Consider the following 14,453-nt stretch of genomic DNA (forward strand, 5'->3'; position numbering starts at 1 on the left):
TGTTTATCTATATAAAGATGCAGGTTATGTCTGCATTCAATATTGGTGTTACTAGCAAATTCATTTTGTGCTATTAATTTCTGATTAGTTCATCAAAAAATTGCAGTTCAATTTTTTTGTATGGTTATAGACATACTCTTCTCACTTCTTCTGCTACATACTTCCATCAACTGGGTGAAAAACAGCATCATTTCTGAACAATTTTATTACTAGTTACATATTTATTTCTCCAAGTTTTCCAGGTCATTTTGCAGTAGTTTTGCTATCCTAGTAGACTTAATGCTTTTCACAGCTTTCAGAAGAATTATGCGAAAGGGTTTTATAGTACACAGAAAGAATACTGAGCTTTTCAGGTTATTATTTTAGAAAAGAAGTCTTGAAAGAGCAACTCGACTATGCTGCAGCTAGCAGTAAAGGTCACTCCTTCTTAACAGCATGAGAAAGATTCTTTGTTAATAATAGACTCTTGTGGCTCATAGTCCTGACTTTCCAATCACTGCTATAGTACATTAAATAGGAGGGCCATATCACCAGCAATAAAAATGCTTTGATATCCAGAAGTCTGTTTCATTGAACAGAGCGGCACAATTGCTTAAATACAAAAAAAAAAAAAAAAAAAAGAGAGAGAAACCCTGTCTGGCCCACCATCACAAGCAGCCCAGGAGGAAAAATTACAATAGGTAGGGCATAATTACCTACCTACCTACCTTGGATTAACTGTCATTTATATATTTTCAAAAATAATTCTTTTTTTTGTAATACTGCAGAAGTGTACAAGGGCATTTCCTTAGTACTGGTTCAGGAAGAAAATTTCTACCCACCTGAAATATAATTGGTACTGCTATTTGCAAAAGTCAACATGAAGCAAATTGTTTATCTAGACCAAGTCTGATCAGTTTGTGAACTCTGACTGGATAACAACAGAGGAGGATTTATCTGCCATGATTTTCAAATGAAGATATTTAACGTTTCTCTGAATCAAATTGGTCAGTGATCTATCTACTCATAAACCTGACACCATGTATCCATTCATATCTAAATTTAATTAGTTCTACTTTAGCTCAAACTGATTTCTCTTTCACCTGTTAATTTTATCACTTTCATGTGTATTCTTCTTTTCTTTTTCATTTTTGTAATGTTCTCACATTGCTATCTTTATAATCTAGAGCTTCCTTTTCAAAAGGACTCATTCAGAACTTTTTCTCTTTGGGTATGTGCAAGAGCCTTTGTATCCATGGCAGAATGTTTTCATTGATCAATTCAAAAGGAATGATAAATGAAACTGGAGATTTTCCTAATTTAGCATGATTTTGGAAACAGATCTATTAATGATGTCCATCTGATTTTCCTTTCGTGTACGCTTGGCTTAAAACTACAACCAGAAGTAGGTAAGTTGAAACAGTGCTTCTAAATAACATCCAATTTGGTTTGATATAAAAAGTTGTCCTTGAGTAAGGAGAATTCAGAGGGTTTACAGAGGGTCACTGAATCTGCATTCTTTATTATACTTTTATGGGTAAAGATGGGTGGAAGGGACTGGATTTTATGACAGTTACTCACAAGCACCTGAAAGGATATTTTGGTTTTGGCTGATTAACATATTTCTTCTAGAACTTTTAAGAGAAATATAGTAATGTTTTCAAATGATAAGCATTTGCATATAAAAACTCAATTGAAGTATTGAAGAGAAAAAATATTTTTTCTTTACGTAGAAAATAAATATCAGACTACCTTAATAAAATCACATAGTCTTATGACTCTCATCTGAAGTATGTTATCTTGTCTGGTTTAAGAGCAGATTTGTGTGTCCATTTTTTAAGCATTTTATTTCAAATAGTTCTGTTAAGTGGGTTATGTCTTCCTTTCTAGAATATGTGCTCCTTCTAGGCAAAAATCTGTCTTTACAGACCTGTTTGTATTAATGAGAATAAAAATGGAATTGCCATACTCTGGCACAGTAAAATATCAGTGACTTTTGTCTACAAGACACTTAAAAGCTTGTGCAGCAATTTGGCAAATGCCATGAATTCTGTGAAATTCCTGCTATTGTAACCTATAGTTAATGAAAAATGACTGAAATCCTGTTTTGCCTTCACATTTTTAACATGATATACATAGTTAAAACATCAGACGAGAAATTCATTCATGAAAAAGAGTGAAGTTTAACCTGTGATTATTGAACAATTAACATGTCAAAAGGAAGGCAGAGAAGAAAAAACTGCCTTTTCTCCCACCCCTCTGTATTAATAGACACTTTATTTCTGACATGGATTCTATGATTAGTTGGCAACAGCTAATGATAGAGTTATAATTGGAGTAAAATATAATTGAAACCCGGGGTTAGCTAGAGAAAAAGAATTTCTGTATATTTCAGTCTTCCAAAGTAAGACTGTACTGTATAGAAGGAAAATATATTATGGTATTTCAGTGATAGAGTTTTATATGGTGACAGTAGCATATAATCTTTCTAATGAGTAGTACCGTCTCATTTTTTAAAATAAAAGCAAGGAACAAGGGTGAAAAAAGAAAATATAGTGTATATAGCTTCATATTTTGTGAAGGACTTGCATTTCTAAAAAAATTTTGGGCCCATTACATAAAAAAGAAAAGCAAAAATTATTTACAGGAGACAAATAATGGTCCACTAAGAATTAAAATTATTTTGATACATCTTGTAGAAACTTCAAGTGTGTTAACAAAGAGTTAGCTATTGTTGCAGCAGAAGAAAGTGCGTATTGTGATTGGCAGAGCAGTGGTAAAATTGGAGTAATGGATGTCTCACAGAAGAGGGAACCTGTTAATTTAAAGAGAGCACAGGAATGTGGTCATGACTCAGTGTGATACTGTCATTTGCATATTAATTTTTGTATAAGCATTTCATTTAACTGGAGTTTGTGGTCTTACTTTTAAACTGTGCAATTGAAAGTACTTGTGTTCAATTTTTTTTTAGAACTATTGTAATGCATGGGAATCTCGTGTACCTCTATTAGGTACTTTGCTTTTAAATAACACACAGTTTCCCTGCAACAGGATATAGTAAATATTTTATGTATAACAAATATGAGCATTTAATAATAGCAAACTGTCTAAATATCAACAATATTTATTGGTAATACCATCCAGAAAATATTTATTATGACTATTCACAATCCCTTTTGAAATGGGGAATTTCCAACCTCGGTTTATGGCTTGAACACAGACCAGACATAACAGAAAGAAGAAACAGAAATATCTTCTTGCTAATAATGTATAGAAAGTAATGAGGTTTTGCTAGTTCAGCATTATGCTATTGCCTTTGTGTATGAATAACCATTGTGATACCTGTGGGCTTATCATAATGTCTTGGCTTCATATCAGTAAAAGAACAGAAGTCCTACTTGGTACAGCTCTAGAAAATATGTTTGTCAGTGCCACTAGATGCTGAAAAATCTTATTTTTTTTTTCTGAAAACTTTTTGAACACCATAATTTTTCTTGTTTTATACCAGGATGTTCTTCCCCTGTCTTACAGTTATCCTGACCAGGAACCAGAACCAGATGATACAATGAGACTAAAAACACCACGATTCATTTCAGTATAGACAGAAAACAAAACAAACAAAAAACCTAACTCCAAAGCAAAACCCAAAGAATTTTCCCTGTGTAAATAGTTTCTGTGCTTACATTGAAAGGTTGCTGCCAATGACCTTGAAGTGTCTTTTCTTTAACTGATATCAAGGAATCAATCTTGCCAGTTAAGATTTCTTGTGATAAAGAATTAGACTGATGGACATGGATTGTTGTATTAGTGGTTTGAGCAAAGGCAGTGTGTGTAAAGCTTAGATAACCAAGATTAGTATTAAATGTAAATTGTCTCAGCTTTCAGTATTTTAGTAGCGTAAATTCATTATCTTTTTTCAGTACTCCAGTTTCGTACTGAGTGCTTGGTTCAAATGACTGGAATTTTCTGTTTATTTAAAAGGATCTAAGAATAATATTTCAGAATTATTGGATGTGTCAATCTTGGCTAAACCCTTAAGTGATGCTGCTGTGCTGGTATTCCAACTGCCAATATTTTGATTTTATAAGAAAAGAGAAAAAGATGACAAGGAATGGATGACATTCACTTTGTTGTACGTAATCAGGTGTATAGCTGAAAAAAAAAGTTTAGTGTAGGAACTGCATCCAGAGTCTTTCTAAGCATCTTTGTGCCTATTTCTTGTATGACATACTGGATAACAAACTGACTCAGGTGGGATTGTGCTAATAATCCAAGTAATGTGCGACTGGCCCTGTTTTCTTTGTACTGTTGTCTTTGGATCATATATTAATGCTGCATTTAAAATGAGAGATCAACTTTAGAAAAACTTTGTGATTTATAATGGGCCTTTTTCCTCCCTAGTATGCTAAGAATGGGCCAAAGTGAATCATTCTGATTTTTAACTCATTTTAAGGTACTAGGTTTCCTTTTTTTTCGCCTGCCATTTAGCCCAATACACTCTTTTCAGTTGCTACATATTAGGAGATTCTCAAAAAATCTCTATCTTTTTTGGTTTAGTTTTTTTTTTTGGTCTGCAAGATATTTAAAAGTTGTTTGAAAAGATATTTTTGTTGTCTGTTTATTGGTTTATCACATGTACATAAAGGAGTTTGTGACAACCCAAAATTTATCCCACTGGGTTTTTGTGGATTGCATAAACTTTGAATACCCTCTACCTACTTGTCTGTCTCCCTCCTGGATAATTCATAAATACATGGGATAGCCTAGATAATAATTGGATAAAAATTTGAGTAACACAAAAATTTAAGCATTGTTTGTTTCCTTTTTTTGTAGATTCTCTTGAGTTTTGTAAAGAAACATCTGGAGAACTTAGTTTCTGTGAAATGAAGTGGGTTTTTTGTTTCAAGATTAGTCTAATTCAGGAACCAAAGATATGAATTATTTTCAGTATAAGAAAAGGGCTTTGGACTGATGCAACTAAAACTGAAATCCAGTGTTTTATGCAGTAGGAAGATCAAAAATTCCAATAAACTTTATAAAATTAAAACAGAATAGTTTGTAGTATTTGAAAACAGATTAAATCTTAGCACAGTATAATTATGTAGTGTGATATTTTTAGAATCAGAAAAATTTAGTGGATATTCAGTGAATTCTAAACTGAATCACCTTAGAGAGTAAATTACATCAGTACTTCTGCTCCTCTGGGCCTTCCTAACACTTAGATACACTTTGAAATATGATCCAAGTAAACTGCATAGTGCAAAGCTAGTTTCTCTTTACAGAACTAGCTTGGAGTGTGATAATAAATATATCTACAATTAAAGCTGATTAAAAAAAAAAGGCACAGTTTGGCGGAATGATAATAAACTGTGGTAATTGAGTAAGTATTATAAATTCATTTCATTGGTTATGAGTTTAACTTGAAAAATATGTGAGGAATGAATGTCAAATAGATTTATCTGATTAAATCTGATTATATAACAATTTGGTTTGTTAAAAAGGAGTAAAAGTCAAATGGTATATGAGTCATTCTGAAGATCTCTATGTAACATGAAGCAATAAAAAAGACAGCTGTATCAGAGCATGCTGAATTTTCTATTTAAAATATACTGCGTCTACTCAGTTGGAGGTTTTGAATGTCTAAATAAATTAGCAGTCCTTATTGCCAATTCATCACAAGATAATGTAAAATTACGGAGTTTTTGGGGAAGTAAAAGGTTAGTGATGTTTTATGGCTAGCCTCAAGAGCTCTAGTACTTTGGCAAAGCTCTCACTTATGTCTAGTGTCTGCCATAAACAAGAAAAAAATTCCAAATTCTCTTTACACATCTGCATATCAAATGAAGTCATTATTCTCACTGGTAATCTAGCACTGAGGCCTTTTATGTCACTTTCCTGTGTTATCCCTCTTCAAGTTCTTAAGAGGTTGGAACATTATTAGATTTCCAAATAGCAAAACCAATTTTTAATCAACTGACATTTTTTGAAAAGCACAAAGCAGTTGCATGTTTCATGTAGAATAATGGATATTACCATTTATTAGCTGTTACTATTTCCTCATGAAGTGAAATTGCAGTCCTTACTATATCTCGGAGAATAAAGGGAAAATCATACACATCTAATTGATTATTTAAACAGGTACAATGTTATTGTATTCATTTCTAGTCAGAGAAATAATATTCTTCTCAGATTTGCTGAATACAGCCAAATCCTTCTCAATTCAACTACTGGCCTGAGCTTATGCATTACAAAGTCTTATTTTAGGAAGCGAGAATAGAGGGTGGCCTCTGCATTGAGCATTTGTAATATAATACAAGTTTAGGAAGATATGCATGAAGACTTTCTCAGCATGGGAGATTTATTTAGATGTTCTGAATTACTCACCAAATGTTCACCACTTTACTCAATCATCAGTATAGTAAGGCTAGTAAAGCTATTTGCGATAATGGGATACAGACTTTGTAAAATTCAGTCATTATTTGCTTTTTTCTTTCTGTTCTCCCCAGTGTCAAGAAAAGGGAAACCAATGAAATGCTTGGAATATCTAATTGTAGCTAGGAAGTTTGTTTTCATGGTCAGCAGAGAGAGGTGGGTGGCAGCTGAAATAGTGAGCACTGACAGATCCACTGAATGATCCCATAAAAGGATTTTGCTGCCCTGAGCTTTCTCAAATGACTGTAAAAGAAGCTTAGGAGGATTAATTTCCTTTGACCAAAACTAGTCTGCATTAACAGTCACGAATTGGTGTCTGATGTTGTATTCTTGAGAACATAATTTCTTTTCAGATTTTATCACTTTCTGCTGCATATACTGTACTAGTGTTTATGTTAGACTGTGCACTTCCCTTCTTTAAGCTTTGGCATGATTTGCTATTTTCTCTCAGGCTGATTCTTCAACCAGTGGACCCTTGCTAGATTCATGATTTGTTCTTATTGTCGCTGTAAAATTTAAGACTGAGAGAAGGTTTGCAGAATTTGTGCTTATGAAATGTAGGATTTGTTTTCCCTCTTAATCTAGAAGGAAAACTTTAAAAAAATCTTGGATTTCTGCCAAATGCAATTTTTCTCAGGATTCTTTGTGGAATATAATTTCTTTGTGACAGTCAGTAGTAAAGTGCAGAGTTGCATTGCTTTGTCAGTGTGAACAGAGAAACTGATTACTTAGAAAATAGTCGTAGCATTGACATTAGCACAAAAAGCCTGAGCTGATTTTGTCTGGCAAATGAACCATACATAAATAATTGTTTTTTAAAATGTTTTCAGTTAACCTTCAAAAGGATATCTACTCTCTGTGTCCTTGTAATAAAAGGAAGTCAGAGGTACGGAAAAACCTGTAAAATATGAGCAAGAATGTGACATTAGTATTACTGGTACTTCCATGAGTTGACTGAAATAAAATGCAGAAAGCTTGGGAGGATGTACAGGAAATAAAAGGAAATGTGTGTACTGGTTGTGTTTTACAAGCAAACAACTATTGTTCTGAGACTGTCTGGTTTCGGTTATTGGTACAGCCTTCCCCTAGCAAACCAATACAAAATTTTAATTTTTAGCTTCAGATTTTCTACCTGATCAGCTCAGAGACAGATGACGTGGGGTTTTTTGCCTTTCCCCATTAAAAAAATCAAGATTTTCCTTTAAAACTAAGGAAAATGCCCCCACCCAGGGAGTTATCATTATAATTTAACTACTATTGATAACAATCAATAAAGAAGGGTCCAAACAATATATTTTTTCCTTTGTTGTGGATTTGTTAAAGACTGCAAATAGAAATAAAGAGAATATGAAAAAGCATGAATTCATAATATTTGGTGTTCACTAATTCATTTATTAAGAACACAAAAAACTATTTTTTTTTTCTGTTTGAGGATAATGTAAGTAAGGACTCACATCTTCAGTTCACATATCCCATGTACTTTATTTTTTAAAAATTTATTTATACAAAGCCAAAACCCCCAAAAAGCTTTTTAGGAAAGCAAAGTATGGGCAAAAAAATGCTGGAAAAAAAAAGAGAAAAACCCAAATGGCACAGACCAAAACAAAAATACTCCTAGCTTCTCTGATGATGAACAAATTCAAGCAGTCTGTTTCATTATATGTTCTCCTGTAGGGAGAAAGCAAGGAACAGTCTTCCTAGAGCTGTTAATGAAGAAATGCTGGAAAATGGTCATAAATTCTCTCATATGCAAAGTGTTAGCATATGAAAGTGGTTTATAAACCCTAAGGATATAATTGCTGATTCAAAACAAAAAATCACCTTTCATTTCTGTTTTATAAACAGCAAGAGAGAAAAGCAAAGATTCACTATCAAATTGAAGTCTTTCTTTATTATTTTGCTCATTATTTGTAACATATATTATGATTTGTGAAATGTCAAGTTCTTCAGGAGAACAGAATTGCAGCTGAAGCATTGTTAAGGTAATTATTCAATTCTATCTTTTCATGTATGACAAAAATAATTAGAGTTTCTCAATGTAATTTTAGAATTACCTTGTCATTCCTATGTGAACAGTAGGAGAACAAAAATTGAGCTTGTAGCAATTTCTTCTTTTTTACTGTCATCAAATATATTTTCCAAAACGTAAAAAACCCCCACTTTTCTGTATTTGTTGCTGTTGATTTTGAAGGCTCTGTTTCAAAGATGTCTGTGTGTCAGTATAGATACAGGGTTTTTTTAAATTACTCAGCTTGTGAGTTAGTCAATAAAACACTAAATACTGGTCAACATGCAGTGTCAAGTAGCTCTGTTTGTACTGCACCATTCCTTTTCAAATGCTGCTTACAACATTAAGTTCACTTTGTATTGAGTGGTTTGCTTTAATTAACAAAACAAACATTGAACTCAGTATAACAATAAGCTGAGGACATTTATTTTGTAGTTGTAAAAAAAAACAAACCAAACAACCAGACAAAGCTCACCACCACCGACAAAACATACTGTCCATAAAATTCTAACTCTCTGAGAGTCATCATGTGTGACTTCTATTGAAATACTAATATAAAATAACCACAGGAGTGTTTCATCCATGGTTTCTATGAAAAAGAAGGGAGAAACCATGCACAGGCACACATTTACTTAGAAAATAGCAATGGTACCTAAGGATATCATATGCCACAATGAATCAATTAAAGAGCTGAAACAGGTAGGTATGCTTCAAAGCAATATCTAATAATTTATCATAAGGAATGTTAAATTAAACTAGTCTCCAGACTGCATTGTAACAGCTGAATTTTTCTACACTCCATCCACTGCCCTATTTTATTCTCAAATATCTGTGGCAGAGATTAGGCAAAAAATTCCAAATAGTAATAACAAAACCCATTTTACAGATAAACTGTAAGTACCTGTAGTGTGGCTCTTTTGAAAAGCTGTTCTTTCATCTTCCACTAATAATGCTGTTGAAGAAGAACACTTTGAAAACGTGTGTTCAGCTAGTAAAGGGGGAAAAGTAAATTGATCTTCTGCTTCATGTATTTTAGAAAGAGACAAAGTCAAAATATCCAATAAGGAAGATTTTTGAAGTTAGTTGGGTGGGTTGTTCTGAAGGGGAATTGCGCTGATTTGCATCATCAGTTAAAAATGAAGTCTTAAAGAGGGTGCCTTTTTTGATCTTTGCAGTTGTAACATGTAATGGTATATTAAAGATCTGGTAGAAATATTCTCTGTTTAACCAAAGTGCTAATATAGAAACCTGTAGTTATCTTGAGGAAGTCAAGTTATTGATATTATTACCAGGTGGGTTTATTTTTCAGGCGTGTTGTTTTGTTCTCCCATGGTACCACTAGCCAGAACCATTGGAAGCACAGAGTTGTGAAATGTGAAATTTAGCTGCCCACACATCTTTGGATGAGGAAGTACAGAGAGACCAGAGAGACACATGTTTTTTGAATAATATCTTGAGTGTATTTAAAGAAAGAAAACTGAGAAATTAAAAGGAATTTCATAGAGATTTGTGTTCTCTGAGTAAGAATAAAAACTGGAAACTGAGAACTGAAAAAAATAAATCCCAATAAGTTGGAAAAGTTGTAGGTGAGATCATGGAAGAATGCAAGAATAGTCATAATGAACCAGAGGTTAATGTAGCCCAGTATTTCTCATTTTTAAGATCCAAAGGACAGAATGTAAGAATAAAGCAGCGCATAGTAATATTTTCTGTTAAAGTTCTTTTACCCTGCAATTTACAGTGACTGAGGTATTGTAACTGAAGTTTTTGGTTTTGCAAGCTTTTGATAAAGTCTTCATGGATTTGAGGACTTTATAGAGAAGGTTACAAAGTTTGTGAAGTAAAAAATAAGGAAGAACTGGTTGAGGATGTGAAGGTGAGGACGACCTTGGCTACAGTGACCATGAGATGGCTGAGTCAAAGAGCCTAAGAGGAGACAGCAGGGCAAAAAGCAATACAACAAAGGACTTCAGGAAAGGAGACTTCAGCCTGTTCAAGGATGTGCTTAGAAGAATTCCATAGAAGATCATGCTGAAAATAAAAGGGGTCTAAGAGAGATGGTTGGTTTTCAAGGATGACCTCCTCTATGCTCAAGAACAGGCTTTCACAGTGAACAGTAAATTAAAAGCAGCAAGAAGCCTGTATTAATGAACAAGGAGCTCTTGACATAACTCAAATAAAAAGAAAAAAGTGTAAAGAATGACAGGTGACCCAGGAAGAACCTGGAGACTCTATTTGAATGTGCAGATAAGAAAAGATGAAGCCATCCCAGAATTGGATCTGCTCCAAATGTTTGAAGGTCTACAGAGTTTCAGGACTATATCAGCAGCAAAAGAAAGGAGAAAATATTGACCTTTTGCTGAGCTGGCATGGGACCCAGTGCCAAAAGAAGAACTAGATGATAATGTACTAAAAACCTCTTTTGCCTCAGTCTTGATCACAAACATTTCCTTTCAGGAATCCCAGATCCCTGAAATCAGTTTACAGCGGTAGTGCTTCTGTAATGTATCAGTGAATCTAATGAGAAGAATTGAAGAAAAACGAGATTTTTTTTTTGTCATGTCTGCTCATTACAAAGGATCACAACACTTCCACAGGATGTCATTTAACTTGGTAATTTTTGCATAGATTTAGTTTTTCTCTCTGGTCGGATGGAATTCTCAGCAGCTTTTCTTCTGCAAATAACTGTCATAGCTAAGTAAACATATTGCTTCTGCTGAGTTTATCTAGTTGTTAAAATAAAAGTTGTGTTTTCTTTTACAGTCACAATATATGTAGCAAGATTAAACAACTCCACCAGTCACAAGTCAAATATTTGAATTTCAGATTACTGTCAGATATGCTGGTTTAATATTTGTGATGTGAGATGTCTGATATTTGCATCACAGCTTTGTTGCTGAGATGATGAGCATAATTACTGTAGAGATGTGTGTTTAATTATGATAACCTTGTTTTTAATCTTTCCTGGTAGGATTTTGGAGATGATGGGTCCCTGTACATCACTAAGGTTACCACAACTCATATGGGAAATTACACCTGCTATGCTGATGGGTATGATAAGCTCTATCAAACTCATATTCTCCAAGTGACTGGTAAGGAAAAATGTTCTAATTATCAAGTCATAAGAAACCTGAATTTTGTTAAGCAGATCAGTTGTTTCTTTCCTACATTTTTTTATGTTTTGTTACATCTTAATAGAAAAAGGTATATAATTTTTTCTTCATTGATCTCCTTCAAATAACCTTAAAAATAATGAAACACAATAATTTAAACTTAGTCCTTCCATAGAATAATAACTATTAAAAGGTGTAAAGATAGTCCAGAGGTCTTGCTTTGCACCTCGGATGTTAGGCAAAACATTAAGTGGTTTATATATAAATAGACACACAGATGAAGTAGGTTTTAGTATTAATTTAGTAGCCTGGGGAACATGCTGAGAAAAATAAATGTTTAAGTTTCTTGTGTTAAGAATATTTTGTTGAATATAAGATTAATAGAATGCACTTCCCTGAAGGTTTTGTAATTGATGTAGGCTTCTAAATTCACATTTATGTTATTGAAATCTACCCGTGATTTTAGTAGATTAGCTTGAGGCACCTGGGTTTTGAAACTTGATCTTTACATTTTCCTACATCTGTTCGAGTTCCAGGTAACACTTCATTGAATTCTGTACTTGGACAAAACTTAACTGCTTTCTTATTGGTGCCCTGAAGACAGGCCTTTACCTTCTCTCAAGCTGATTTACCCTCTCTTTTTTCTTATATGCAATTTATTTCCTAAAGTATTTTAAGAGATTTTTTCCTCTGATGAAGGGTCTGCTTTATCATCTCTGAGGTTTAGTGACTTTTTTTTTTCTGACAGTGCTTTCAGGTTATTTCAATTCAAATTTTCTTTGACTCTTAAGACTCCCTTCTCTGCTGTAAACTACCAGTGTTTGTCATTCCATGTTGTTGTTTAATCCTATCCAGAATCATGTTTGACCTCAATCTTCTCCAAATTTACTTTGCATTAAGAGGCTGTATTTCTCTCCTGAGGCATACTCTAGCCCTAGTTTCCTGGCCACTGCTGTTACCATCATTCTTTGTTTTGTTAGCTGTTAATGAGTTGCATAAGCCCTTATTTGGCTGACTTTTTTTAACATCTGAGAATGCTGAAATATTTTCTTTTATTCTTATCTTTCATGTATATCCATATGAAATACAGCTCCCAAAATTAGTTTGGCTTTTAATTTGATTTTTCTTCTTTTAATAGCCTTTCCCCCCTTTTCTGTTCTTAATATCTTCACATTTTAAATTCATTTGACACTTAGTGCTAGTTTGTGGTTTTATAAACATTTTGTCTTTGCTGTTATGTTTGTCCAGGAAGCTGGCTTTTAATATTTCTCTATCCATGTATTTCAACTTTTTTCCCCTAGTTTCTTCCCCTCCTGAACCACAACATCTTGTACATAGAATGTTGTCCCCAAGGTAATGGGAAAATGGCATCAACATATTTTCCTCCAAATTTTTCTTCTGGGATTATTTTCTGTCATTTAAAGAGCCAGATAGCAATTACTGGCTAAACTAGTGTGAAGTCTGATGTGCAGTTTATTAATATTTTAATTCCTGAAGACATAGCAGAGTTCTTGGCAAGCTGAACATATTAGTGAGTTCTTGACCAACATCCTCCTGTTTTATGAGGTTTGGTTTACCCTAAATTATTCACAAAATTATATTCTTATCAGCACATTCCTGGCCAATCCCAATGTGTAAATAATCCCCCAGAGGTGCATAGCAAGAGTTAAAATATTCTTGAATTCATGTTTGTCTCAGTTCAGCGCATAATGAGGCAAAACTCCGCTCAAGTTGAAGAAGGTTTTCTGCAAGACTAGAAAATCAAGAAACATAATTTGAGAGAGGTGAAGGAGGGCAAATGTAGGTTTTTCTAGTGATAATGTGTCTGACAGGAAATATGTTTTTCATCTGGCAACCACTGTAAGCCTCAGATAGCTGCTATTGCAAAAGCTGGCACTGCAGTGGTACCTTCCTAAATGATTTTGGATGTTGATATTTTGGGGAGCAAGAAACAGGAAAAGGAGACCTTTTGAGCAATAGGATTGTTTGCTCTGTGTGTTGTGGATAAATTGAGTTAAATCCACTGAGATTAAAGGTCAAATGAACAGCTCTTCCACAGTTTAGATTTGTACTTCTAAGGAATAAGCTTCTTAAGCACAGGCATGATGGTCAGTACTTGTAGCTGTGATAATGACTAATTAATATAATGATACTTGTATTAACTGGAGAGACAGTCAAAAGGTTAATGGGATAATGAGACTACGTTGAGCGCAAAGATTTAATGTGAAGGTTCAGTGAAAACAATGTAATTAGATTTTAAGTTCTTTCTTGGTTTCCATTTATGTATACCTATATATTTTTAGGAAAAAAAAATCACATATTTTAGGCTAATATGCAATAATTATAGATATAAATCGGATTTACTTTTAAGATAAAAATCTAATATATTTTTAGTTTTGAATTATCTGGCACAGTAATAAAGAATAATGAGCTTCCTTTGGAGTCTTAAAAATACATTAATGAGCACTGTAAAAGACTTGTTTTATGGTAAAATAATGAGTCTACTTTTATACAAATAATATGGTAAATATTGTGAGCAATCCTATAGGTTGATATTTTAAGCCTTTTCATATAAACTAAAAACAAAACCAAAATAAAAATTGTGATCAGGAAGAAGTAACTCTTTAATGACTCAGTCTTAATTATTAGTATTTATAATAATAATTTTTACAACTTTCCATGTATACAGTTTTGAGTTTATATGACACTGGGGCTATATGAGTAAATGAACTTGAGTCTATCAGTTTGATCTTTATTTTTCATCTAAAATGTCAGTGATACTTAAATAAGATCAGCAGTTCTGATACATTAAGGTACAGAATGAAGAGCCCAGTGCCTCAGCCAGATGTAAGCAGGGAACGTGTAGTGTCTGAAGAATTGTTTGCCAGCTTTGTTTTTCCAAAGTATCTAAGCTTAAGCAA

At 33.4% G+C, this 14,453-nt stretch overlaps 1 protein-coding gene across 3 annotated transcripts in view; it reads left to right on the forward strand.

Moving 5' to 3' along the window:
* FSTL5 (follistatin like 5) overlaps positions 1-14,453 on the forward strand; it is a 271,451-nt gene that overhangs the window by 191,528 nt on the left and 65,470 nt on the right. For all 3 annotated transcript variants that reach the window (XM_054295663.1, XM_054295662.1, XM_054295664.1), the window contains one exon: positions 11,391-11,511. In XM_054295663.1, the coding sequence (XP_054151638.1) occupies positions 11,391-11,511 (121 nt within the window). The remainder of the gene's footprint in view (positions 1-11,390; positions 11,512-14,453) is intronic.

This window comes from Melozone crissalis, unplaced genomic scaffold (assembly GCF_028551555.1).
Source record: "Melozone crissalis strain CALT ecotype California unplaced genomic scaffold, PUWL_Pcris_2 ptg000006l_1, whole genome shotgun sequence".
Classification (NCBI taxonomy): Eukaryota; Metazoa; Chordata; class Aves; order Passeriformes; family Passerellidae; genus Melozone; species Melozone crissalis.